The sequence below is a fragment of the Opisthocomus hoazin genome, chromosome 6, assembly GCF_030867145.1.
Source record: "Opisthocomus hoazin isolate bOpiHoa1 chromosome 6, bOpiHoa1.hap1, whole genome shotgun sequence".
NCBI lineage: Eukaryota > Metazoa > Chordata > Aves > Opisthocomiformes > Opisthocomidae > Opisthocomus > Opisthocomus hoazin.
Genome location: NC_134419.1, coordinates 60,512,678 through 60,539,195, shown reverse-complemented (window position 1 = coordinate 60,539,195; position 26,518 = coordinate 60,512,678). Strand labels below are relative to the sequence as shown.

The 26,518-nt window shown below is 42.1% G+C and overlaps 2 protein-coding genes across 2 annotated transcripts; one reads left to right on the top strand and one right to left on the bottom strand.

Annotated features, from left to right (window-relative positions):
• Positions 1 to 668: 668 nt before the first annotated feature.
• Positions 669 to 16,219, bottom strand: LOC104330462 (lysosomal acid lipase/cholesteryl ester hydrolase-like). The gene is given in 12 exon segments (XM_075424123.1): positions 669 to 902; positions 2,389 to 2,457; positions 3,757 to 3,828; positions 4,795 to 4,845; positions 4,848 to 4,934; positions 6,851 to 6,980; positions 7,772 to 7,904; positions 7,907 to 7,985; positions 8,211 to 8,324; positions 8,950 to 9,094; positions 10,811 to 10,885; positions 16,128 to 16,219. Coding segments are annotated over 12 exon segments (1,281 nt in total).
• A 4,215-nt stretch (positions 16,220 to 20,434) lies between these two features.
• ANKRD22 (ankyrin repeat domain 22) lies at positions 20,435 to 25,804 on the top strand. Its single transcript, XM_009935658.2, has 5 exons — positions 20,435 to 20,686; positions 22,441 to 22,548; positions 22,863 to 22,940; positions 23,819 to 23,917; positions 24,695 to 25,804. Exons 1-5 carry the CDS (start codon positions 20,435 to 20,437, stop codon positions 24,770 to 24,772), a joined length of 615 nt encoding a protein of 204 aa, XP_009933960.2. The 3' UTR covers positions 24,773 to 25,804.
• The last annotated feature ends 714 nt before the right edge of the window (positions 25,805 to 26,518 follow it).

The following is a 26,518-nucleotide window of genomic DNA, read 5'->3' as shown; positions in this document are numbered from 1 at the left end:
GTTATGGGAGACCGTGTCGAAAGCCTTGCTGAAGTTGAGGTAGACAACATCCACGGCTCTCCCCTCATCTACCCAGCCAGTCATGCCATCGTAGAAAGCTATCAGATTGGTCAGGCATGGTTTCCCCTTGGTGAATCCATGCTGACTACTCCTGATAAACTTCTTTTCCTCCACTTACTTGATGATGACCTCTAGAATGAGTTGTTCCATCATCTTTCCAGGGATGGAGGTGATGCTCTTTTTGAAGACTGGAGTGACACTGGCTTTTCTCCAGTCCTCAGGCACCTCTCCTGTCCTCCAGGACCTCTCAAAGATGATGGAGAGTGGCTCAGCACCTCTGTCTCAGGTGGAATATGTGGTATTGATGTACAAGGGAGGAGAAAATGAAATCTTAGCTGTAGCAAAATCAGTCCTATAAAAACTAAAATCTTCCAAAATAAGTGATTCCTGAAGTGTTCCTTCTTATATGTTTGCACTTTCAGCAGTTACCTCCGTGTTCCTCAAGTTCCTCGGAGAGACTGCAGTCACCAAAATAACGTAACACCATGGAAAACAATGGGGAAAAAATATTGCAAACCAGTCGACAGTAAACCCCTATATTCCTGTTCTACTGCTAAATAGAAATCTTTGGGGTTTCTACCAGATGAATGAATTCCCTGGGTGAAGATTTAAGTGTGTTTTGTTATTAGTTCAATGATTTTCCGATACATTTTCCCAGTTGCATCAAGGCCCCAGTTGAAATCAAGATGTCCCCAAACACGAAAATGCTCATGGTAAATGAGATTAGTAATCCGAGGAAGTAGCTTTGCCATGTCTTTTGGATTTGCAAATGTGTCATGTCCACCGCTCCAAACAGCAATTGGTGTGCTTATCTTCTCTATCTTGTACACAGGAGGAGTAGACTGTAGGGAGAGGAGGAGACCTGAGTGAATGCTGTTGTGTACAAGCATCTCTCTTTCCCTTCTGCACACCTTGCAGTAAAAGAGTAAGGATGAAGGCCACCTTCTTAGCGTCTGTTTCCTTAACCCCATTCCCTGTTGACCATGAAGAGGAACGATCCATCCTTTTGCTGTGTCTTTCTGTAATGCGTGGTTATATGTTGTCCTGCAGTTTGACACCCACTTGTGCCCTTTGGAGGTGAGGATATGGAAAGAGCAGTGTCTGTGCTTATCAGGCAAGGACTGCGGAGTTTTTCATGTGTGTCCCATTTTGGCCTGTGTGGCATCCTCTTCATGCTTTTATGGGGCATGGAGTGAAAGAGTTTTAGTTGTGTTGTTCCAGACTTCACACTGTCTCTAGGTCACAGTGCTGCTACTGATGGAGTCATAGCCCATGAGCATACTTGCCTTGCCTGTCATCACAGAGGAAATCAAAGAAACATGGAAGAGTAGAATGGGGATCTTCCGAGACCTCAGTGAAATGACTTAATGCAGGACGGTTGTTTTGTCTGCTGGGTGGTAAGGGACCATACACAAGATGCTTTTAAACAGATTGCTGTTATCTAAGGGTGGTCCTGTTATTTTTCTTGTTGACTGCATTTTTGGGCAGTTTCCTAGCCAGCCAAAGTATTGGGGATAGAACATTCCCCATTCCAAAATTTAAACTTCAGTGCTTAAAGGCCATATGTGTGTATGGAAGTTATCTGAGAAGTCTTTGGAGTCTTTCTCCACCTCTGAAATACTGTGCTGCCCATAAAACAACATGCCCTGACTCAGAAAATCTCACTACAAGTCAACTGATCTGATCAAATCGCAGAAACTTGTCAGACAAGTTATCAGTGTTGCAGGAGGAGCACAGAATTTCTGGGTGTTAACAGGACAGTAACCAAAGCTCCTAGAGACCAAGTTTTGTCTGTTTCCTTTTCTCCTTACAGGATACATTCGTTCACTGCAACAGCAGTCTCCACTGTGCTGTACTGAATCATCCCTTCTGTTTTATTTGTGCGGTAAGTTGCTTCCCAAAACCAAGGTATACATTTCAACTTTTTTTTTTTTTTTTTTTTTTTTTTTTTGTGCCAGTCTAGTGTTTAGCTGAACGGCAGACCTTGAGGATTTTTGGGGAAGTGAAGAGCTCCACACGCATCCAGTCCTAGCACTTGGGTGTGGCTCAGACTTTTGGGAATGGCAGGTAAATGAACATGTTGTTGGTCGCATCCCTGCATCAGTAGGGCAGGCAAAACGAACTTCTGTTAGCTGTCTGCAAGGAACTGTCTATGCCTTGCCTGTGAACAGACTTTTACATTGGTGAGTATTAGATTTAGGTGAAACATTTTCTCAGACCACTCTCTCCCTCTTTCTGCAGCACTTAAGGTGCTAAAATCTGATTTTTTCTGTTCTTAGTTTTGCCAGGATCTGAGGATGAGTTTTCAGGGAAAGCGTACTGCCTTACCTGGTTGTATTTCTTCATGTTTTCCTTAGAGCTGTAGTCAGAAGCTTGAAATTGGTCTGCATGTGTTAACTATTAAATTTGTAACAAGGACAGATAAAATGAAAGTGTTAAGAGACAAAGCAGAGTGCAGGAGATGTTTTCTTGCCTGTGATTGAAGCCAAAGCTGAGGCAGTGGAGAGGCTTTCAGGCATACTGAGGATGGATCATAGGCTTCGTCGCCTTTCCCCTTGCTAACATCCTCTCCTGCTCCTTTGCCACCACACTTGCTAAGTTTTGTCACTAAAATTTTGCTTGACTAAGGTTCAGGTCCCTCTTTGTGACACAGAGATGTGTCAGGGCTATTACTAGTCTAGTGTAACACACGATACCTCCTCACACACCCTGACTTGTGTGTCAGTTTCATCTGGTCTGCTCAAAGTATTGGTGACATTTCCCGAGGCTCTGCAGTTCTTCAAGAATCTGGCTATTGGGAGCAGGGTGTGATTAGCTTAACACTGAACTGTTTTCTTCCTGATTGTGCTTTCTCTAATAGGAAATGAAAAATAAAAGATGGATCTGCCTTGCTGAAACTATGTGTGCATTTTTTTTATCCAGTCCTTTAAGTAACTGAGGATATGCTAGAAATCTGCTAGCTTGTCTCTGTTTTCTGGCTGTCTGTGCAGGTGGTCTGTATTCTGGGAATTTTAGTCAGGGGTGTATGCAGGAGCACGCATATATTTAAGCATTGGCAGAAGTGGCCACAATTCTGTGCACATGCAGTGACTTGTTTGTGACCCGACACTCTCTTGCGCTGGTCTGATTTGGAGCATAGGCAGAACAAGCTTAGGTCTGAGAGTGGCGTAAGATGCCAGCAGAAGAGGCAGTTCCCCACTTTGCCGTTGTGCCAGCAGAAGAGTTTGTGTGGTTAACCGGCTTTGGGAGGTGATCCAGGCTGCAATTAACCCTTTGGGAGAACAGTTTTACCCTGGATCACTTCTCTGTCTGCGTCATACCCTGGCTGCTCAAGTTTCCACTATCCTCCTCCTGCCTGCCAAGTGCCTAGACTGTGCTTCTGTTCACTTCTGCAGCTTTCAAGGCAAATGTCTTCACAAATAAAGACAAAGGCTGGAAAGCATTAGAGCCCAACATGCAGCAAGGCCTGATGTGCCCTGGGGAAATCTCAGTGCCTGACACCACAGAGACTATTCAGGTAATGGTCTGGTGAGCTGTGGGACACAGTGCTCCCTCTGTGGCAGGTGCTCACGGCAGCTCATGAGAAGATGTGATAGGCAGTTTCCCAGATCCGCTGCCTCTGGACATCCCTGGAGGCTGTCACTTGCATAAAAAGCAGTAGTAGGAGTCTGTTTATACATTAGCACGTGGTTATACCTGTTGCCAATGAATAATGTTCTGTACTGATGTTCCAGCAGGGAAATGTCCTACATAGGTATCTATTCGACTCTGGAGAGAAAACAGAAGTGTTACAAAGGCAGGGAACCAGTGTGGTGACAGAATAAATCTGTGAAGAACCCGGCAACATCGTGTTGCTGTGCTAAACCCCCATTTTGATAGGATATTCTTCAAATATCAGAAAGAAAATTGAGGAGAGGTTCACAAACCTGTTTTACAGTAGGAATGAATATATGGAATTTTATGCCTTTGGGAGAGTCATTCCCACATTAGTACTTAATCATATGGAAAACATCATTTGGGGAGTGTGTGTGGCCTTTGTTCTTCCCAATTTCTACAGTTTATATGATGCTTTTAAATAGCATTGTGCATAACTAGTAGAGGAGGATTGTTAATAGACCGTCTGCTTGAGCATCATGAGGCTACATGTGTGCGAGATTTTTGTGGGAACACTTTTACATAGTCGGAGTATGAGAGATTTAGGGGCTGGGAGAACAGACGTGTGGAAGGTCTACAACAAGAAAAGGCAGCAGACAGAGTAAAGGAACGAGATATTGCTGTTGAGAGAAGTGTGAAGAAACAGCTTTGAGTTTTGGCTGGGAACGTTTTGATGTGTAGCAACCAAAACGAAACAACCTCTTATGTTCAGATGATCTGGATGTCTTCCTATTTAGAAAGAAAAACATGACTTGTGCAAAATAAAAAAATCTTTTTCTGTCTGTTTGTCCATTTTAAAAATCTTTGGTATCTGTCCAACTTTTCTTTGGCTTAGCGGTAGAAGTGAGGGACTTATCACAAGATGAGACCATTCTGAATTCAGCCTTTCTTCCTAGTGTGATTTGAACATGTCAGGCGGCACATCTGAGCATTAGCTGAGGTCCTAGTTGGCATTACTTGAAAACCTCAACACATTTCTCTATCTACCTGCAACTGTATGTAGACATAGGGCAGAAAAATCGTTTTCCTTCAAAATTACTTTAGCTTTACTTGTATTAATGTGTTCTTGGATGTGTGTACTGTGTTCAGATTTTGCATTTTGTCCCCAGCTATGTAGCAGAAGAAACCGCAACAACTTTTCCTGGAGATCCATAGATCCATGTTAGAGGCCCTTTCTGCAGTTCATTCTGGTGAAGAGCTCCTTTGCAGCCAAGTAGTAACTAAGGGGAGGAAAAGGGCAAAACTTTTTTTGTTTTTTTTCCTTGTTGCTGAAATATTTCATGTAGAAAACTGTCACTCCCTCTTCTCTAATAGCCTCGCCTTTTAACTAAGGTTGCTGAAACTGCTTACCATCCCACTATCCTTTAAAGTTTATCCTCCGCAAGAGCACACCACATGTTCTTCCTGCTTCTTATTATTCGACATGAGGCCTGGAGGTCACTGTCCATCTGGTTTTAGTGCACTGACCTGAGTGAGAAAGGGCAGTTGGCTGCACTCATGACTGTACAGTATAGGAAGTCCCTTTTGTTCTAGTATTTTTTCTGGGCAAGTGCACAAATTGCTGCTAAGTAAGGAGGGAGCAGAGATATGAGGAGAGTGTAGAGCTGGATGTTCTATAGTCACGTAAAGGGTACAGCTAGGACAGAAAGGGCATGTGTTCCTGCAGTTTGACATAAAGTATATCATGCAGGATTTCTTCCACCATTCCTAGCAAATCATATTAAATTGGTAATTCTGGTGTGAAATAGCTATTTCCATTTAAGTTTCCTGTATCGTTTTACAAGCATAAATAAACTACAGGTCAAAAAAAATTAAGAGGTGAAATATCTTTTTTGTGGTTTTCTTCTAGTGTTTAAGGATAGATTTAGTAGACTATTTAGACTCCTTTTATTCTGGTATTTGTGAGCTTCCTTCAGAAATATTTGATTTAAATGAGTAATGGTGAAGGTATACCTGTAATGTTAAAGAAGTTCCAAAAGAGATACCGTGTCACAGCTTATCTCTGTGGAAAGTCTGAAGACTACCAGCACTGTCAGCAGTTTGATACACTGAATTCATTCTTAACTAAGTTTGTAAAAGACTGCACATGTTTATGCTGGCGTGCAGTAATAGAATAGCTATCTGAAGGTTGGCAGGTTAAGAGCAGAATTTTTCACCAGTAAAGCATGCATCCCATCCTGTTTTCTGAACATGTCCAAATTTCTCCACTGATGGATTTGGTGAGAAATTTAATTGGTTGCCTAAAAAATAGGTATCTACAGACACACAAAGTGATGTCATGGCCTGCATGGTTTGTTCTGCCGAAAGACCCTTAGAATGCACTTATGAGAAGAAAGGAAAATAATTGTCTAAGAATTTGGCCACATGCCACTCCCCGCCCATTTTCTGCTCTGTTTCCAAATTTGTTTTTGTAAAAGGGTCGTGGCACACCATGATATAAAATCCAGTATCTACTCATGGATCTTATATATGTCATACATACTAACAATATTCAAAGGCTGTAAGTGGCTTGATGTTGATATGCAGTGCTAATAGCAAAGAAGTTTTTAGCATTGATTTTCTTTTCTTACTTCCAGTGTCTGGTAATTTGTTTTTAAATAGTAATGCTGTCAATTATAGTCATACATGAACTTTGCTTTAAATAGTAACTCTGGCATGAATTTATGAGACTTAGTAATTTCTTTTTTTTTGTCTTTTGTTATTTGAACTGTTTTAAGGACTGTTGCACTGTTTACATCTAATCCATGAGGATCTAACATATAGATCTTTAAAACTGAAATTAATAAAATCTCATTGTTACTGAGACTTTAAGAAGAACATCGAATTGCTGGAAGACTATGCAATAACAACATTAAATGCTTAGAGTGCAATAAGAAAGGATACTTAGCAAACTATAGTAGAGGGTATCTGGTAAGTAATAGCTTTTATATGTAAGTAATCCTTACAGAAGTTAAAAGTGGTTTTGGATCATCTGTTATTTTCTTGTTTCAGACAGAACAGTCCTTAGAATAGTTTCCCATACTTTGCAGGTGACAGATTAGAAAGTACTTCTTCTTTCAGTAACTTCTTATGAGATAGAAAGACACTTGACAGAGGGACATATTCCAATCAGGTAGTGACGTTAACTGTTTTGTACCCAGATAGTCCTGATGTTACCTGCAGCTGAAGCCTCTGAGTGACCGGCATAATATACACCCTTCTGTCCAGTTTTATTCATGATGAAGTACAGCTCTGCCGGAATATCATACTTACCCATTTCCTCAAAGCTACAGGGGAGAAACACGAAAAGCCAACAGGCAATTTGGCTATCACAGTGTGAGCTACTGAATGCCAGTTTTGTTCATTGCACTAAGCAGAACCCACTGAAAGAAGAGACTGCACTCTGTCTGCATTCTTGCTTGAGCTGGGGCAGGGGGTAGCGAGGCGCAGCCATGCTGGCAGGCTGTCTGATGCCTTGGGCTCTCTGCGGAGGAGGTGGCAGCTTCACCTGTCAGCTGCAGCCCTTGGGGAACTGAATTTAATCAGGGTTTTCAAAAGCAAGGGTTGCAAAAAATAATTCTCTTTCAGTTAACATCAGTTGTGAGAGACCTGATTTCTAGACTGACCAGTCTCCTCCCCTGTTGCGCTTGGGACATGGTATCTGGTGTGAGACTTCAAGGTTACAGATGCCTGCCAGTTTTGGAAGTCTCTTCCCCAAAGAAACCAGCACTTTGTAAGAACAAATGTCACCTGTACACTTTGAGCTTTGCTTCTGTATGTGCTGAACTGTTTCCAGAAGGGCTTGTCCAGATCACGAAGCCAAGCCTTTGTTATGATCCCCCCCAACATGCCCAGAAGTGGCTGCATCTGTAGAAAAGAGTACATCTAGTCTGCTTAGATGTTGCATGTCCCACTTGAAGTCGTACTGTATGAAAACCCTACTGGTTTTCATATAGTACAGGAGGGGATTATTTCAAACACCCAGAAGGGGAAAGGTTCTGTGTCCCATTATAAAGTACCCAGGCTTGCTAGTCCCCTGAAAGTTGCTTTCTTCAGCAATTCTTTCTCTGTGGGGTACCTGAACTGCCAGAACTCTTTCTGTCTGGGATTAAGGGTCTTGTATTTTAAAGCCTGTGTGTCTCCTCGGCTGTTTCCCATCCAGACATCATAGCCGGCATCTGTGAGGATGAAGCCTAGGCTGTTGTTGGGTGGTTAGAAATCCAGTGAACAAAATCTGAAGTACCGAGGTGTAGCAGGGTTTTCCCTGTAGAAGAGGGTTTTCTTATGCTGTACTAGTACGTCATGTGTAATTAAAACTGGGGTGCAGTCTGGTTTTGCAGGAGTGTTTTAACTTTTATAAGGAATTCAGGCCACATTCCTGACTAGATACTCTTACTGACATGGACTGAGATGGAAAAGTGTGGAGCATGCCATTGCATCTGCAAAGGGCAGAGATGGGGGACCCACATAAGAGCTGGCTCTCAGACCTTCCCTATGTCCTGTAACTGTGTCACAACTGTATTCTGGCTTTTCCTCCCTGCAGCAATTCTGAAAACACCATGAATGTATCCATCCTCCGTAGTAACTTGATATTCCTCGCTGGAGTATCCATGATATCTGATAATTTCACCCTGTGAGAAGCCAAATGAGAGCTTGTTAACATGCATTTATGATGTAGAGATGGGTGGAGAAAGGGTCTAGAGGCTGCTTCTGTCCAGGAATGTGAAGCTAGCCAAGAATGTGCCACAAAGATGTGATAATGTGTTGCTGTTTTTTTTCTCTACTGCTCTGTGTTGTACTGGCATGAAGGGACCCAAAAGAGGTTCCTGCAGGACAGCACAACCCATGCCTCTCTTTTTCCAGGATGATCAGATATATACTTTGGGGATTCAGAGCAAAAAGTCTTGGATTACTTTGTGTTGTGAGAACCTGCTGTTTGAAGAAGGGGTTCAACCTCCTTTGCCACTGTACTGAGCAAACAGCTTGTTAGAGAAGGGCAGGACTTTGCTTCACTTGAGATTAGAAACCATCATTTGCCTCCATTGCAAAGGAATTCTTGTCTTTGTCAGCTCAGACTGTTTGGATGAGAGCATCAAAGTTTCTTCTAGGCTGGTGCTCCCTATCATAGTGCTGGAAGAACCCTTTCCAGGGGTCCTACTTTCAGTCTCCTGATAGGGACTGTGAAATATGGGGCAGTGGCAGTGGTACTGGGACAGACACTTTAGGAAGAAACAGAGAGAAGGTGACCCAGCTTACAATGTTCATCAAACATTTGGGGTTGCGAGTCTTCCTGTACTGGTTTTTGTCTGAATTCAGAGTGGAGGGTGTTGTGAATCCTGCTAAAAAGTCAATTCCTTGGGAGCAGAGCAGCATGAGGAGGCACCACGTCTTGGGGCTGTGTGAAAGAGCACAGGTAGTGGTGTTTGTGTTAGGAAGACAGTAGTGTGGAATTCCACAGAAGACCCAAGTGGGGAGTCTCCTTTGTCCAAGGTCTGTTCCCCAAGGGGCTGCCAGGATAAGCATTTGTGTGAGGAGGGACAGTCCACAGCTCGCATCACGTAGTGGGTGTCAGGAGTGAGCCAAGGGCTCCAGGAAGGTGTGGAACAGACCTGGGGGAATGTGCTTGTATGATACTGGTGCTAGCTTGTGCCATGAGTTTGTTCCTTTCTCTCTCATGTATCGTCCTCCCCATTCTACATCTGTTTGTTGACCGCCTGGAAGAAAGACTGCATTTTCATGGGATTTTGGGTTTGACTGATGGTCCCAGGAAAGCTTTTCTGAATAGAAATTGTAGAGTGAATTTTATCTAGTTAGTGCCCTGCTTTTTGGCTGTAGCCACCTTTGTAATTAGCATAGAGGAAACAGGTTGTAAAAACAGTGTATTTTCTGACGTATCATGGGGAATGCTTTTAAGATTTGGAGAGACTGGGAAGGATAGCCAAGAGATTTGTTCTCTCTGGGATATACCCTTGATTTTAGTATTGGCATCCAAACTCACTTTAGTCCATCCACTTTGCAGGAGAATACTTGCATTCTTCTGTCAATAGAACAGAAATACTCCCACGTGTGTTCTCTGGAAGCACAGTTTTGTAGTAGATACTCCACTGCTTTCTGCTGGCTTATTCAGTTCAAAAACAGAAGTAAAATGCATGTTCCTCTATTTCTGCATGTGGAATGTCATTTGGGAATGAAACTAAAAAATTCAGCTTAAGTCCAGTTTGTTTTTGTACTAACAGGTGAGGCAATGGGGTAGCTAAATTGTTGCCCTTTTCAGGGTATAAGTTTTACTGTGTGCTGTATTGTCACCTGGCTTAGCTGGCACTTTTTAAGGCACTTCCAGATGAATGCTTCGTAAATCAGAGAGCATGCCAATTAACTCCAAGACTTGGCACACACTCTCTCATTAATTTCAGTGGCAAAGTCTTGACTATAGGAGCCTTGAACAGCCATCTACTCTTTTCATCTAATGAAACACCACCAAAGAGGACCATTTACCATGGCAAACTGGAATTAAAGGAAATACTTAATTGAAAAAACAAAAAAGTATCCTAAGAGACCACTTGAAAAACACATTCAAAAGGCCACTTCTGGAGACTTCTTATATTTAATGAAAATAAGCTTTAAACCTTCTAGAAATTCATCAATGTGTTCTTGAAAGAGTCATAATATTTTTTTTCACATACACCTTAAGTGGGACATAAAGGCATCAGGGCCATTAATGTTGTTAGCAGGTACCAGAATATCCTGGTTAACTTACAAGGAAAACGTAACTGTATTTGAAACCGTGGAAGAAAAAATGTCCACTTTATGAGCACACTTTCAATATTAAGATTTTCAGGCATCCACAGTGACATCCTTAGAAAAAAACCAACAACACAAGTAGAACAAAAGGAAACCATCAGGTACTCTTTTTTTCCCATTTGTGCAGGTCAAAGACTTCTTCCTCTTCTCAACTTCAGCAAACGCACACTTTGACGCATAGAAACAGCCTTGCAGATCAGAAAGGATGCAGGCTGTCTGGTCTGACAAGCAACTGCACAGAAGCAGGGCTGAGCATCTTTAAGGAGACAGGCAACAGAGACCATGAACACATGTGTATGAGCAACTTGCTTCTGCTTTGACTGCCTTGCTTGTGTCTTTTGCTTTTGTTCCTGGTCTGTCTCCACTAGCAGACTTATTCACTGGCAGAAACCTTTGCCAATAAAAGGAAATAAAAATTCACTTGCGAGCAGCAGTAGAGTGCTCTCTGATGTCTGTATGTATAGGAGAGCATGTTTAAGTGCTGATTTGGCAGTATTTAAGCAGTGGATTTATTTCATGATAAACAGCACCGTTGCATGGTATTCTGAAAGACCAGATTGCACCATGGAGCAGGAGAGGTAAAGAGGCTTCTAACCAATGATTAGGATATTTAGCAGGGACCTGGGGATTCTTGTCCCCTGAGGCTGTGACAGATCTTGATATGTACAACTGCCTGTCTCAGGGAGTACTGTGACCACATTATTTTGGGATGAAGAGGAGCAGAAGTCCAGCTTTTCTCAACACTTTCTACCTAAGAATGCAGTCTCTGCTGCTGTGATTTGTACAGAAGCTGGCATGATCACTGGTTCCACACCTGTCCCTTGTTTTCTGAACTACTGTTCGCAGATTGCTTGGGGATGATTCTTCTTTGTTAGGTAATCCTAGAATAAAAATACAGGTGATTTGAAAAGTGTGTATTTAGTATCATGCATGTATTCCTAAATCTGAGGTTCAGTGAACACCACAACATGCAATGACTGGTTTGCTCTGAATTAGCTTGCTCCTGTAGGGATTCTCAAGTATTGAATGAAGTTTGAAAACATCATGTAAACTTTGTCTCAGAGAGGATGCTAGCCAGATTTCTTGCTTCTTCCAAACCATTTCCTTTAACTCAATGAAAACATAGTATCTTTGGAGACTTCTGCCTAACAGCTGAATTAGTTGTAGTCAGCCTGAGGGCTCAGTCCTCACTGAAATTGGCATCCTGCAGCAAATTCTCTGGAATGTGGGTGCTAATCACGTGCTGTATTGTGTGGGCAAATTGAGTGAAGTAAGTCTCTGTTAGTAAACAGAACCTGAGAGTAATCACAGAAACAATATCTGCTTTATAAAGTAGCATACTGTCTGTGGAAAGACCAAAAATGTGATTTCTCAAAGAAAAACATTAAAGCTTGGCAAGTCTGATATCCCTGCTTAGAGAGAGATACAGAAGACCTTTCTCTGCCGTATTTCCAGCTAACACCATACTACATTTTTTTTTATTTTATGGAATTGTCAGCCTGGAATGATCTGCAAGATTTTACCTGGTTTCACCTCATGCCAGCATAGGGCATGTATGATATTGTTTCTGATATTCTTAATAGGAATCGAGTGAAGAGCAAAAGATGGGTAAACTCACCCGAATAGGGGAAAGAGGTGATTAAAGTAATGCATATAAAAAGAGCATAGGAAACACAGAACCTAAAATGTGTACAGAAACTTCCCGGAATGTGTTGCTATGCTTTCCTGACTTAGAGAACCATGCCAGCTGAGATGGTAAGTATCCTGTTTTGAAAATGCTGGAGCAAAATTTTCATGCCCAGATGGTCTGGCCTGCAGCTGGACATAGCATAAGATACCCAAGTATGTCTTAACCCCCAGCGTCAGGCAACTCTCTCAGGTACGTCCTGGTTATCCTGTGCCTCTAAACATCCCTGATGATCCACAGGGTTAGAGAGAGAGGACAAAGGGGAATATGTGTGTTCCTTGCTCCTTTGCAAACCCTATAAAATAGAAAAGTAGTGGTAATTTAAGGAAATGGTCTGTATGCGCTCTTCTTTTTGTCTTTGAAGCCTATTCCTCTTCCCAGGTACTTCCATGGTTCTCATAAATTTTCTCCTTGCTTTTGCCAGTTGTCTACTTTTAAAGCAGACTTGTATGGGAATGGAGCTAGCTGTTTATCAAATGCTTCTGTGTGCTCAGTCACCGCCCAGTCACTGTGCTGCCTGGCCAATTTTAAATTAAGAGTTACCGTATAGGATAACGCTGGTCAGGAAAATACATACACTCGTCAGCTGGTTTGTGCAGATGTACAGCCCTACTCACTTCTACAGGACTGTTGTGTTCCACATTGTGCAGTATTGCCCATGAACTCTTTATGGGGAATCGGATCTTGGGCAGGCCAGGATCGGCCTATATGAATGGTGAATCCTAAGAGTGACGCAAAAGGGAAGGACAGAAATTCAACAGCCCTGACTCCTGTGTTCTCTCCTCAGGATACATCATGAAGTGGGAACATGTCAGTGTCCTGTTTTCTAGTACTTGCTTGTTGGAAGAACTCTCCAATGCATTGTGCCCTGCAGATACAGTCAACAGCTTAAGCCCAGGGACAGAACTTTCTCAAAACTAGCCCAAACCTGAAGAAATGGATTTCCTGGAACCAGCCTCCCAGTCCTCAGTTTCACAACTTTTAGTTCTCAGTAGAAAGTGTATTTTTCTGCCGTGATGTCTTCAGCACATATTTAGAACCAAGTGTGTAGTAAATAAACTCCAAACCAAAATTCATGCTTTTCCTCAAGGAAGAGAGTGTGCAAGCATGTGAGAGATGCTAGCCATGTTGCTCAATGCACCCAAAGGACAACTCTGGAGGTATTTAAAAGACATGTAGATGTGGTGCTTAGGGACATGGCTTAGTGATGGACTTGGTGATGTTAGGTTTACAGTTGGACTCAATGAGCTTAAAGGTCTTTTCCAACCAAAATGATTCTATGATTCGATAATTCTGTGACATGTTTAAGCAAAAAAAGCTTGTGATGGAGCCTAAGACTTTTTGGTTACTGTATGCCCAGGTAACTTCATTTCCTTTTCACCTTCTCCATTTGCTTTCTGCCTTTTAGCTTATGGTAATTTCTGACAGTTCTTTTGGGTTCAAGGCATGACATTTGACAGCTGGGATGGAGCTGGAAGAGATCAGTTGTCCACTGGGCATGTTAAGGAAGGCAGCCAAGCTGCTGGAGCTTAGCCACAGGATCAGCTGTGACAGAAGTAACCCAGGAGTGACCATGTGAGCATCGGGAGGCAAGGGGAGGGAGGACGAGAAGACTGAGCGAAAGGTGATAAAAGTGGCTGGCCTACTTAGTAAGAGACAGAAGCTAATTTTACTGAGAACTCTTCATTAAAAGCGTGGGATCCAGTTACCTCCCTTTTCCTGGTAGGCATCTGAGGTGTTCTTGCAGTGAGTTTGGGATATGTTTTGAGCAGAAGTAGCTTGGGTGGCAAACTACCTACCATTCATAGTTACTTGTTTAAAGTTTTAGGTTTCGTGTTTGGTTTTTTTTTTTCTTTTCCCCCTCTCCCTTTCTTCAGTTGTGAAATTTTCTTCCTCTCTCTCTCCCTCCTCCTCTCCGCAACCTGTTTTGCTACTTTCCTTTTTAGGCAACTGGAGGCTGTTATTGCAAAAATGACAAAGGAAAATGCTTCTCTGTTGTAACTTGTTCTGTCAGTCTCTTGTAAGCTGCTGTTCTCTTTTTTACCTCGTTGGGTTGGGTTTCTGAAGACAGTTGTTTCATGCTACCAAGCAGAAATCACTTAAACGAAATGTAGCTTAAGAAAGAGTGGTACTTTTGAGTTAAATATTAACCAGATTCAAACAAGATCAAGAGTATTTCAAGTGAGGTTAACTTGTTGGGCTGGTGGACAAGAACGAACACAAGCAGTGAAGAGTAGGCATGGGGATACTCTATTCAGAGGTACGTGACCATTTTCTGCACAGTAACTGAAGCTATTGGAGATGTGAATATTCACTGGGTTTGGTTAGTTCCCTTCACAGCCTCCCTTACACATGCTTATCCAGATCTGGAAGTTCTTTTCATTTGGAAATGCTGTACTTCGGCTATTACAAATTGACAGAAGTACTGTTTGTAGGGGTAAAGCAAATGCAATAACCAGGGTAATTATTGTGACTTCACAGAGCAAGTATTTGTTCAACATTTTTTATGGTTCTATGTTGAGATCAGAGTGATTCTGAGCATGGTGCAAACAACAAACGACTTTGCAAACTGCAAACAACTCCTTGGCTTACAATGAATATAGATAGCAAAGCTAATGCCGAAGGAAACATTCCCCACCACCTCATGATTGTTTTAGGAATTTGATTATTTTTTACCTCATCTCTTTATGGGTTTGTCTCCAGACCATGGGCCAAGTAGCATACCCCTGGATTTTAGCATAAATGCTACCTAAACATATTCATTACTTTATAAACTTTCCATTTGTACACTTGTGAACAAATGAGGATTTTGGTCTTTTTTTGGCTGTGAATACAGTGGATTGCACTGCTGTTTCTTTTTCTGGAGATAGCATTACATAGCTGTTCCTTTAAATGCTTATGTTTCTGTGCTGAAAGCCACCTTTCTGTTTTTAAAAGTCCATTCAGTGAAATCGAATATCTTCTCTTCTTTCAGTATTCTAGGAAGCTTGAATCTGTGCATTCATAATGTGAAGGGCTGGGTAGACTGCACCTTATTGTGAAAGGGTTTGTTGCCTCTCTCCAGATCTACTACTCTGAGGTAGTATTGTACACGAAACCAGTGTCATCTAGCTTAATTAAAGCTTAATTAGATGCTTTCCATGTCTTCCATGCTTATTAGTTAATATTTTCATATATGTTAGTTCTCTTCCTTTAAAAATTGTAAGTCAGGTACAGTTTCCTGGGTAAGGTATGGTTTGTTTATCCAGGACTGAAATCTAGAGAAATGCAAATAAGAAAGTGTAAGTTGCCTTTTCGAGAGGTATGGATTGGATACTAGTGCATTTCTTAGCATAGCAAGCCTGATTTAGACTTCCCTGTTTAGTTTGTAGCATGCCTCTGTATGAATTTTATTGCACAGGAAGAGTCTCCGGATTGGTTCAGAATATCTGGACATTATGAAGTGACTCCTTTTCTTCTAAAAAACTGCAAAGCATTGAGGTAACTGAGGCAATCCCCTGCAGTTCTCAAAGGAGGAAGCAATTATAGTCTGAAATAGCTCTCCCAGTTGCAAGACCGGCTTTCCCTTAGCCTTCTCTCTATTGGCTGAATGATTTGCCCTTAGTGCTGCACCTTTTAACCTTTATTTATGTGTGGTAGAACTTGCTGAATAGCGGTGGTTATCACTACCGCAGCAAAGCTAAGCAGAGGGAGATGCACGAAGCTCTTAAAACAAGTAAACTAATTCAGATGTGGCAATTCATCTGGATATAAGTAAACTACCAAGTCCTGATTTCAACCACGTGGCCCACAACTGATTAAAAAAAAAATTTAAAAAATCACTTGTGTAGAGGCATTGTCCTTCTTCCTGACAGTGAACGTTTTTTACTTTTCTCACACCCTGGTGATCTTGTACTGAATGATCTCATCCACGAGAACTTTTTCCTGTCCTGTGACTAATTCTCACCTATCCTGAAGCCTCAGAGACTGAACAATGAAATCCTCTTCTGATGGGCTTGTAGAAGAAGTAGTACTGTAGAAAGAGAGATTCCAATCCATCTATAGAGGTTTTGCTTTAAAACGATATGTTCAATTTTCCTTTGAACATCAAATTTGGCTGAGCATCACTCAGTCAATGGCATATCTAATCTTCAGACTCTAATTTCCCATCCCCAATGTTGGCCCTTTGCTTTCTTCAGCCAGGCAGAGCCGTGGAGAATCCGAATTAGTGCATGGGTAACCCTGATTCTGTGGCAGGGAAAAGGCACCTCTGGTGAGGGGAGAAGGAATATGGTGTTTTGATTCTCTATTTTCCCTCCCTTCCATTGCATGTCCACACTGTCAGGTGCATCGTGTGCCTCTTCTGTAAATGCTAGCTGGTGCTGCAGAAGTGTGTGAGAGAGCAGAGGTGAAGGGCTTTGCTGCCAGACAGTTCAAAGAGGTGCTCACTTCCTCTTTAGCTAAGGTGGAATTCGTGGTCCTGTTTCCCCTCCCTTGAGAGCTAGAGCTTCCATTTGTATTGGGTGTCCTGTCTGCTGTGCCTGTGCCAGGTCTGCCCTGCTACACTGTGGAGGTGGGCCAGGTCTGTTGTGAGTTCTCTGGGGTGGTCAGGACACTGGAGTTTATAAATAGTGTGATGTAAGTGAGAGCAGCTGCTTTGCAATCTCTGTGTCTTTGACTGTGAACCTCTCCAGAAGTTGTGAGCTCCGTTCCCACTGATGCTTTCTTCAGGGTTTTTTGTCTCAGGAGCACTGGCCATTGTTTCTCACATGTGCCTGAAGGAGATGCCACAGACTGTATCTGTGCTCCAGTTGCCAGTGGATGTCTAACAAGGGAAGCTGCAGGAGTTTTCATGGCTGTCCTACACTGCTGTGAGACTTCTGCACTCATAGTCCTGCTCCTTTCCACAGCTGAGCCTGAGTGTGCGATGTGAGCTTTGGATTTTTCTGATGCTGCTTCCCTCTTGCATGTGAAGCCCGGTTATTCTGAGTACGTCTCACAGTTTATTTCCCTCTTGTGTATGAAAGGTACATAACAAGAATGTAATAACCATAACATGAATCAGAAGCTGATTGTTAAGCTACATCATTACAGAGGTGCTCTTCTAACACTGTGGAAAACTGAGTGAGGGTTTCCAGAATTTTAGCCTCCATTCTTTTCTGTAGATATGAAAGAAAGATCTTTTTTCGAGTTTTAGGTGGAATATATTGCTTGTACATAACATTGTGCTGACTGTGTAATTGGCCTCACCACCTCACCACTGCTATTCTAGACAGATGCTGTCTAACTGTGGGTATGTAAGAAACTCTATTAATTGTCTTCTGTGCAAAGTTTGGAGAATTGTTTAAAACAGTCCTAAATACTAAGACCAGTTAGTCCTGATTTAGATAGAACTGCCAGAGTGGCAACCCAAAGAACTGAAAGGTGGAAGAGGGGTTTGTGGCAGAGGCTTCACAACCACAGAAATCCTTGCACGCTTCTCAAGCTCCAGCCTGGAGCCAGTCAGGCTTTCTGTCCATTCTGCTGCTACTGGAAGCCTGTTTTAGAGCTTTATTCTGCACATGGCTAGAAGTCTTTTTCTAATTCTCATGCTAAATTTCTTGGCCAGATATATTGCCTTTTTTATGTTGTTCCTTGAAATTAATTGACTCTTCTTCTCAAATGCTTGCCCTTTTATTTGTTTTGGAACACTTGCTGCCCTGTCTCTTTTCTTGCTAACCAAGCTAAGCAAATCAGTCTTTCTTCAGGCTCTTCATGTTCCTCTGTTGTGTGGAGGTTTTATGCTCTTGCCATAGTCTGATCTCATTTTTGGACCTGGAGGACAAGAACTGTATCCACTATCCCAGTTAAGTGCCTTCTATAACAGGTCTCTTCTCTTTCTGTGAGAAAGACTGCCTAATATAATTTTTGCCACTGCTTGTTGTTTCTGATGCCTTTTTTACACAGGTATCTGTAACTTTTATCTTTATTCTTTCCTAACACATTATTTCTGAAGTCCTATTGTTATTGATCTCAAAATAATGAGCTTATATTTGTTGGGAGTATTTGGTTCACTTACTTAAATATTCTGCTGCTATGTTTGCTCCTCCAGTCATGGAGTAGTGTTTGACAGTTTGTAAGGTATGTTACAAGTCTGATCTATGGAACCTTTCACTTTCTTTTGACCTCAAGGGGCATTTTCTAGAACGCAAACATGCAGAGTGGGCCTCAAAAAGATCCCATAAAACCAGGGTAGAAGTCTGGGTTTTGGTTTTGTTATACAGTATGAATGGAACATATTAATGCATAAAAGAAGCAGTTCTACAAAGCCCCCCCAATGCACTGGAATAATAATAATTTAAAAAATACTTTAAGTACATCAGTTACCCATGTATTAGCTGTTGGAATGGATGAGAATTTCTTCCTTACCTTCTTTGTGCCCTGGGTGTTTTCTTAGAACAGTCGGTTTCAGAAAGTAAAAGAGCATGTGAGATTCTCGTCTGCTGGTCTCTGTGCATGACTTCAGTCTCAAATCATGTACTGTTTTAGGGAGTGGTAAGTGCTCCATCTTTATTCATGGCTCTAGAACTGGGTTCAACAGTAGTGTAAGGTTTAGAAAAAGATCCCACAGGTCAATGAGAGTATCAGTCAGAATGCCTTGGGCTTAGTGGCCTAGCAAGTAAAACTCTTTGAGGTAGTACAGAAAGAAAAGCACAAAAGCATGTCAACTGGTGACACGAGCTGCTGAACTAGCAAGAATCAGACTAGAAAGGAGTAAAGTGGTATGGTAAATGGCTGGGATTTGAACAAGTGTTCAACTAAACAGCACATCTCCTGCATCTTTAGATAAGCAAAGCAATACTTAAAAGCAAGAATAATAGGGAGAGCAGAGGTGCAGACAGACTCCACTTGATCTCCTTCCCGGGCATGAAAATACTGTACTACACACCGATGCGACAGAGAGTTAGGTTCTAGAGCAAACTGGTCATTTAGATGGCACCGGTGTGCAGGTCACTTACACCAAGAGGGATTTAAAATAAGGGTTTTTCCTCAAAATCATTAAAATGGTTCTGGAGAAGTGTATAATAGCAAACTATGTGTATGTAGGCTTTTATAAGAATACAGGCAGATGTGCAAATTTACAATATCGCAGGTATTCTCTGTAAATTTTTGTCTGATATAATAATAACAAAACAAGAAGTGGCGCAAGGTCTAGTAAGCATGTAAATACTTTCTTTAGACAGGAAAATCACTCCTTTTACGCAGCTGTCTGGAAGACTGAGCAGGAATGAAGCCGCAGGTAAACCAGTATTGTAGGTGGTATTGTAGGTCTGTTTGTCTGACGTGAAAATGTAAATAAGATGAATCTTTTTAATCTGGGGGGGAAAAAAAGCTAGTTGCAGGAGGAATGAAGAAAGGGCTCAGAGTTCAGGGCTAGATCTAGTTCATGTGGTGTCTCTCGGATGTCATAAAGGAGGATGGGAAGGAAAAACTGCAGGCAATATTTAAAGAAAATGTCTATCTTGGAAAATGGTGACTAAAAACCTCAGTGTCGAAGACAGAAGAAAACAAATTTATTCTCTTCTTGACTGGAGAACTTCAAATGCTTTGAGTCTGCCACACTTCTCACTGTTCTTTTCTGCTTGTATTAGGCCATCAGAAACTCATAGTACTCCTGTCATTGTCCGCCTCTCCTTAGTCTGAGTTCTTGCTGCTGGAAAGGGAAGGAATTGCAGGTTATGTGAAGCACGCTTAGAAATACTGAGTGAAGACCTGAGCAGCAAGCAGTTCTCAAAAGCCAAGCAGGATCTGAGCTGTGGGCATATATGCATGTATTTTTTAGGTATGAATTTTAACTTCAAGCCCTAGAAAAGGAATATTTTGGGAGCTGTTTTTTTTTTCCACTTCCACCTGCAGTGTGGTTCTGTTCTGGGAATTGATGAGTCAGAAGTGGTACCTCTTGTTCAGCAGCGCTCATCCAAAGGGACAGCCTGTTGTAGCTTAGAGAAGCATGGGCTTGTCAGTGCTTGCTGCTTAATACTGTGACCGACTCCTATAAGATCCGGAGCCGGTTTCTTAATGGCTGGAAATAAACCGGATTTATTTCTTGGATTACAGAAAACATCGTCCAAAATGAGCAGAAAGTTCATTCCATCGTGCAAGGGCTGAGGGCGGAGAGCCGCCATGGCGGCTGCAGGAGGGTCTCTTGCCACCATCTTCTGGAAGTTACCTAGAACTACAATCTCTGTCAGAAGTGCTTGACAGTGTCTTGGGATGTGCAAGTAGCAGGTCAGAATGCGAAGTATGAATGTCTTAGTGAAAATTGTGCTGATGAATATTGTCTTCTCTCTTCAGCCGATCTGTCAGGCAGCTTATAATAACGATTTCAATAAAGTTAAGCTCCTTTTGGAGAGCAACAGCAACTATCTGAACATCCAGGACAGCTTCAGCGGAGACACCCCCTTAATTTGTGCGTGTAAACAAGGAAATAACAGGATAATTACCTATCTTCTCAAAAGAAATGCTGATGTCAACCTCAGAAACAAGGTAAGTGGCCACCAACGACTCATTTGCAGTGACTGTTCTTTCAGATTCTTGGAGTGCGTATGTGGGGACACTGGCAAGCAAAGCCAAACCTGAGGTTTGTTTCCATCTGAGGCAGAAGTATAACCTCTAGATTAGAATTCAATAAACCTACATGTTTCTGTTTGTCTCCTCATTTATTTTCCTAACTTGCCAGTGCACACAAGATAAAAAACATTGCCAGACTGAATTTGTCTCTGTTCATGCTACCCGTTTCGGTAACACTGCATGCAATCCCCAGTGAGTTCTGCCTGCTTAGTCGTGCAGCACTCTGCATTCACCTTGCTCTCCAGCTTGTGTCCGTCCCTTCTGTAGCCTTGCTTTACCCCCATCTTTTTCTTCACGCTGGGTAAAAGGGAGGTCTGAATGAGAGCCTGTCCATCTCTCACAAATGCATCCCTGAGAAGAGACTGACTCTGCAAAAACCTCCTTTATTTCCTCTGCAGACCTGCTTTTGTCATGCCAGAGAACAGCATGACGTGTAATAGCATGCTGGGGGTCAAGGAGGGAAGCCTTCCATCTTCCCTTGTTCCCTATTTCAAAAAACCTGCCTGCCTTGCACAATAGTTGTGACTGGCTATTTTCCCTGAGGTGATGAGGAAGTGTGTTTTTGTGGTAGATTTCCTTGTAGGTAACAAATAAAAGTAGCTGAAAGATCTGTGTTCTGGCTTCATTATTAATTTATTCTTATGATGTTAAGAGTGATAAATAGCCAGGAAAAAACCCCACAACACTGTCAATTCTATTGTATCATCTCATACTCCAAGGCAATATTTAGCAAGTTCCTACACATTTATGGGTGAAGTCATACCTCTGGTTTCCAGTGCATTTGTTTATTTCATCAGGGGCAGCAAATGTTTGTGAGGTCAGTGGCACATGCTATGCTACCTCCTCTTCTTGATGCAGCAGGCTTTCCATCTTACCTCAAAGTTCCTTTGAAAGTGTTCAGTATTTTGCAGTAAGATCATTCTAATTGCACTGGCAGCCATTTGCTAGCTGTGCCTGGCTTGCTTAAATGCTTCTCTGCTACACCTTTGCAGATGGAATCAGACCCTCGGGTGCAGAGCTTAACTGTGGTGCTCAGGACTGAGAATGGGGAGCAGGGGTGGCACAGAAAGGTTTCTCTGCTTATTTTGGACCCCAGTGCAACACTGTAACCTAGTCTGTCAGCTCCAGTTTGACAACCTGTAGGAGGTTTAACACCAGTGTTCTTCAACACACAAGTTAAATACTCTATCCTTTAGTTGCTTTGGTACACTCAGTATTCAAAGATACTTTAAATTCTCTTCTCACTGGGAATCTGCTGGGGGTGTTGCTACTTGCCTGTGTTTCTCATGTGTGCCAAAGGAGATGCCATGAGCCCTCCTACGTCTTTGCTTCAGTAACTGGCACCTTTGTAAGAAGAGGAGCTGTGGGGATTCTTCCTGCTGATTAAACTTGCTGGGCAGTGGTAGCAGCCACATGAGATGTCCGCTCTGCCCTCTTTCTCTCTGTGGCCATGTCCAACTTTATAGACACATGTATGGAATTCTTTGGGTCCCACTTCCTTTTGCATATGTTGCCCAATTTCCATGAGTCCGTATGAGTTTAATGTGCTTCGACTTGAAGAAAGCAAATTGCACGTGTCTGTTTCTGCTTGAAAATCAGATAAATATTTCTAGTAGGCAACCTGAAAGAAAGGTTGTGTCTGGTAGTAATCAGATTTATTTTGTGTTTAGAAAGAACGTACATGTCTGCATTATGCTGTGAGAAAGAAGTTTACCTTCCTTGACTATGTGCTCATCATAATCCTCATGCCAGTCATGCTTATTGGATATCTTCTCATGGTAAGTCTTGATGAAAGCCGGAAAGCCACCATACCCTTCCCTTTCTCATGGCAGTATTTCAGTCCAGGAACCTGTGTAGAATGTGGACTGCTGTTTTTAAAGCAAGGACTGATGGAGACGAACAGAAGCAGCAGGGATTTTGCTCTGAATATAGCTAGTGAAGGGACAGGGTTGTATCACTGCATCACTTTGGCATTTGCAGAGGCCAGATGTTCTTCTTTTTGGAAAAAAACCCAGTATTTAGCCAAAATCTACCTGGTACTGTATGTAGATGAACTGTCTTACTGTGTTAATCTTTCTTTCTCACCAAACAGGTCTCAAAGACTAAACAGAATGAAAACCTGATCAAGATGTTGCTTAGAGCTGGAGTGGATGTTAATGCTACAGACTTTGTGAGTGGATTTATACAAATGCAAATGTGGTTTGTATGCATACAAAATTAATAAAAACAGACTTCAGAATCTTCTAGCAATATAGTCCTGTAGTCTAGCAATATAGTAGGATCAGCAGCTGAACTGACTGTGATGTAGCAGGAGGATTAAATGTTTCCCCTTGACACTTAGGCAACAGTTCTGTAATGTACACAGAAATAATTCTTCACTGATCAACCAGTTCTCCCTTTCTGACCAGTGCCCTCTTAGGAGAACCCAGGCAAGCTGGGTTGAGATACTTATGTATTAAATAGCTGATCCTATAAAGAATCCAGTGATATGAGGGTTTGAGTTTATCACCACTTATGAGTTCCTGGACTGGAGCAGATTTGTGTGCAAAAGTTGTGCCACAGCACTAGACCCTGTGTCTTCTCTTGCTCTTCAGAGTGTGCTGATCTGCCATATGCAGATTTCTGTACCCATTAGCCTACTCGGGTGTGGTAAAGAGCTCCTCTCTTCTAAGGTAGTAAAGGAGACTCCCCAATTTTAGCAGCCCCAAATTCTAAACCACTGAAGTGTGAGCAAATAATATTGCTTGACATAGTTGTTGAGATCAAGAACATGGAATCTTCTGAAATTAGTAAAGAATTATTGCCTTCCCAATAAAGGAAGCAGACCTGTTTTAGCAGCTGCATCCTGGGGGAGGAATGATTTTTTTGTTCCCATTGCTCTTATGAGAATGTATTTTTTTTTACTGTGTAGTGTGTCATGACAAGAAAAGGTATGTGTTTTTTGCATCCAGCTGTTAGAGAGAAACTGATAAGGCTACAGGTAGTCGTACTTGTCTAAGGTCTACTAAGCAATAGAAATAAAATTCATCTGCTTCTGTTTCCCTTCAGTCTGGTAGCACAGCCCTTCACTATGCCTGTGAAATGAAAAACCAGGCAGTCATTCCTCTACTGCTTGAAGCTCATGCAGACACTTCTGTCAAGAATCAGGTAAGAAGGTGAAGTTGACAACTGTGTTTCCTTGTCATGATGGTGAACCAGTATGCTGTAGGCCTTAGCTGGTGTGCAGCAGTTTAAAAAAAGGATGCAGATCTTCCTGGCAGCGGACTTCTTTGCTGTGTGGTGTCAAGCAATGTTTGCTCCATTGCCTTTGTTGGCAAGAGCATCTTTAAAGTCCAAATCCTTCACTGCTCTATTTCTACTAATAAACACTGCCTGCATGTCCACTGGATTGGCAGATCTCATAGCTGTCTTTACGGTACCTCTTCTTAACTCAGAGCTGCCCTACTGTTGTTCCTAAGAAGCAAGGTGCGGGGGAGTGGTAACAACCTTCCTAGGTGCTTTATGTGCCACCAGACACCATTCTTCCGAGAGGGGCTAAGTCAAGCTTCTTCTGTCATCAGAAAAGCCCATATGTTGTCCAAATATATATTGACCTGGGAGTATCTGCATTACTGAGTTGAAATGAATAATGTATCACCCATGTTGCTCTTGAAATAACCTCTTAGCTTAACTCTGCACTGACTTTGGACACTAGCCCCAGGAAACAGTGGAATGGGTGTCAGTACTGGAGGGGATGACTCTGCCTCTGGCTTCAGTGAGTAGGAATATTAGGCCCGGCACATTCCGAAACCTTTGTTTTAGAGGAAGGATGTGACAGTGAAACTTATGCAGGAAAGCGCTGCATCTGGGTGGCAAATTCAGGAAAGCTCTTTATACTTGATCCATGTCTATCATACTGCAATGTATTTCATCTGTGTCTTTCAGAATGGGGAGACTGCCTTAGATATAGCAAGAAGACTGCAGTTCCACAACATTGAAAGCATGCTAAAGAAGACTTCCTAGTCATCAACGACTCCTGAACATGCAGAAAATTACCTCATCAGGCATTCCATCTTGCACAGCAGCAGGAGTCCTGCAGAGGGTTGAGGGCTGTTACTTGGTATAGACTTGGTCTGAATCCACCCATTCCTTGCTGCAGACTTCTGACTACGTTTTGTAAGACTTGTCAGTACCCCCAAGGCCACATGGGCTGAAAGGAGTTCATTTGCTTTTACTAAGCTTGAGTAACACTAAGCCTTACTAAGTGTTCAAAATATTGCCCTTCCCATCTGCTTCCTCAGTTTTATTGCTTGGCTTGTGCAGACTGTGGATTTTGAAAGCTAGCTATAGCATTGCTGGAAGCTTAAACATTTCATATGATGATTGGCAGCCAGTGCAAAAATAAAATATCCTTTAGAGTGTGTATTACTTGTTCCGTAGCAGATACACTTGACAAATGAACAAGATGCCACAGCAGCTTATACAAAATCCGGCACCCTTCCTCTTTGTATTTCTCTTCCTACAACACGAGAGACTCAGAAAATAGATCTCTCAGCCTAGAACTTCCTTCTTCTGACCCCGTTACAAGTTTCACATGCCTTTATTCTCACTATGTTGCTATAGTGGAAGGATTGTCTTCTCTTTTTTTTTTTCATATACGAAACCACAGAAAGAAATTCTATGACTTGTTGGAGACCACAAAGAAGGTAAATTCCCAGGTTGCTTTAATGCATTAAGAAATAATAATGAAAATATGTTTGGTGCAGAAGGAAAACAAGTCTCTTAACTACTTTTTCAATATTAACAATATGCTGAAGAAAACAAAAATCAATAAACAAAATGTTGTTGATGGGAACCAGATGTGTCATTCCCAGGGGACTGGGCAGGACAGCACATATTTCAGAGTGGTACACGCAGCAGGGGATGCATATACCATAATAATAATAATAGTAATAATAATAAATTTGTGAACCTTCTCTTGCATAGATAAAGGCAGAAGAAAACCTGTAGTGGTAAGCAATGTATTAATGTGGCCTGGCTCTTTGTGATTTAATAATGCAGCAATAAAGGGGAGTCTCCTTTCAAATGCTGCTGTATCTTGCTGTCTTGGTCTAATGGATCTTTGGGTTTGGCCATTTCCTGTAAGCTGTCCTAAGTTCAGAAGATAGATGCCATGATCAGCACAGTTAATGGCTGCTGGGCAGGGTGCATGGACAAGTTGGTGTATTTTTCCTGTGTTGCAGAACACATATCTATTTTTCAGTGTAAAGGTTCCATTGGATTCTAGCTCCAACTGCATAGGGTCTTGGTTGTGCAATAGGAGCTTGAGGCCCCACCCAGAAACACCCTGGGAAGAAAAGTTACCATGTCTGAGCCTGTAATAATGAACACTTTGGGTGTAACCTGGGGGCAGACACTCTCATTTACCAGATCAACTTCTAGGTGAGTAGTTGCGAGGCACTTGCATGGATAATAAAGGTGCTATGTCTTTGGGATAATGGCTGGAAAGGGAAAAGAGTTGACTGCTTTCCCATGCTGCAGAAATTGTTTGAACAACAGATGGTCAAGACACAGAGTTGTGTAAAAGTCAAAGCTGCTAGCTTGGAGTGCTTGCAACAACCTCATTGCCAGTGTCAAGAATAATTCATGGGCTGGAAGCCGTCCTGCATGGAGTGCAGCTTGCTTGACGGGTCTACATTTCCTCATTCCTCAGCTGCCATCCACGGTCCTTGAAGTTGGAGGGCTTAGAGAGCGTGAACAAACATTTGG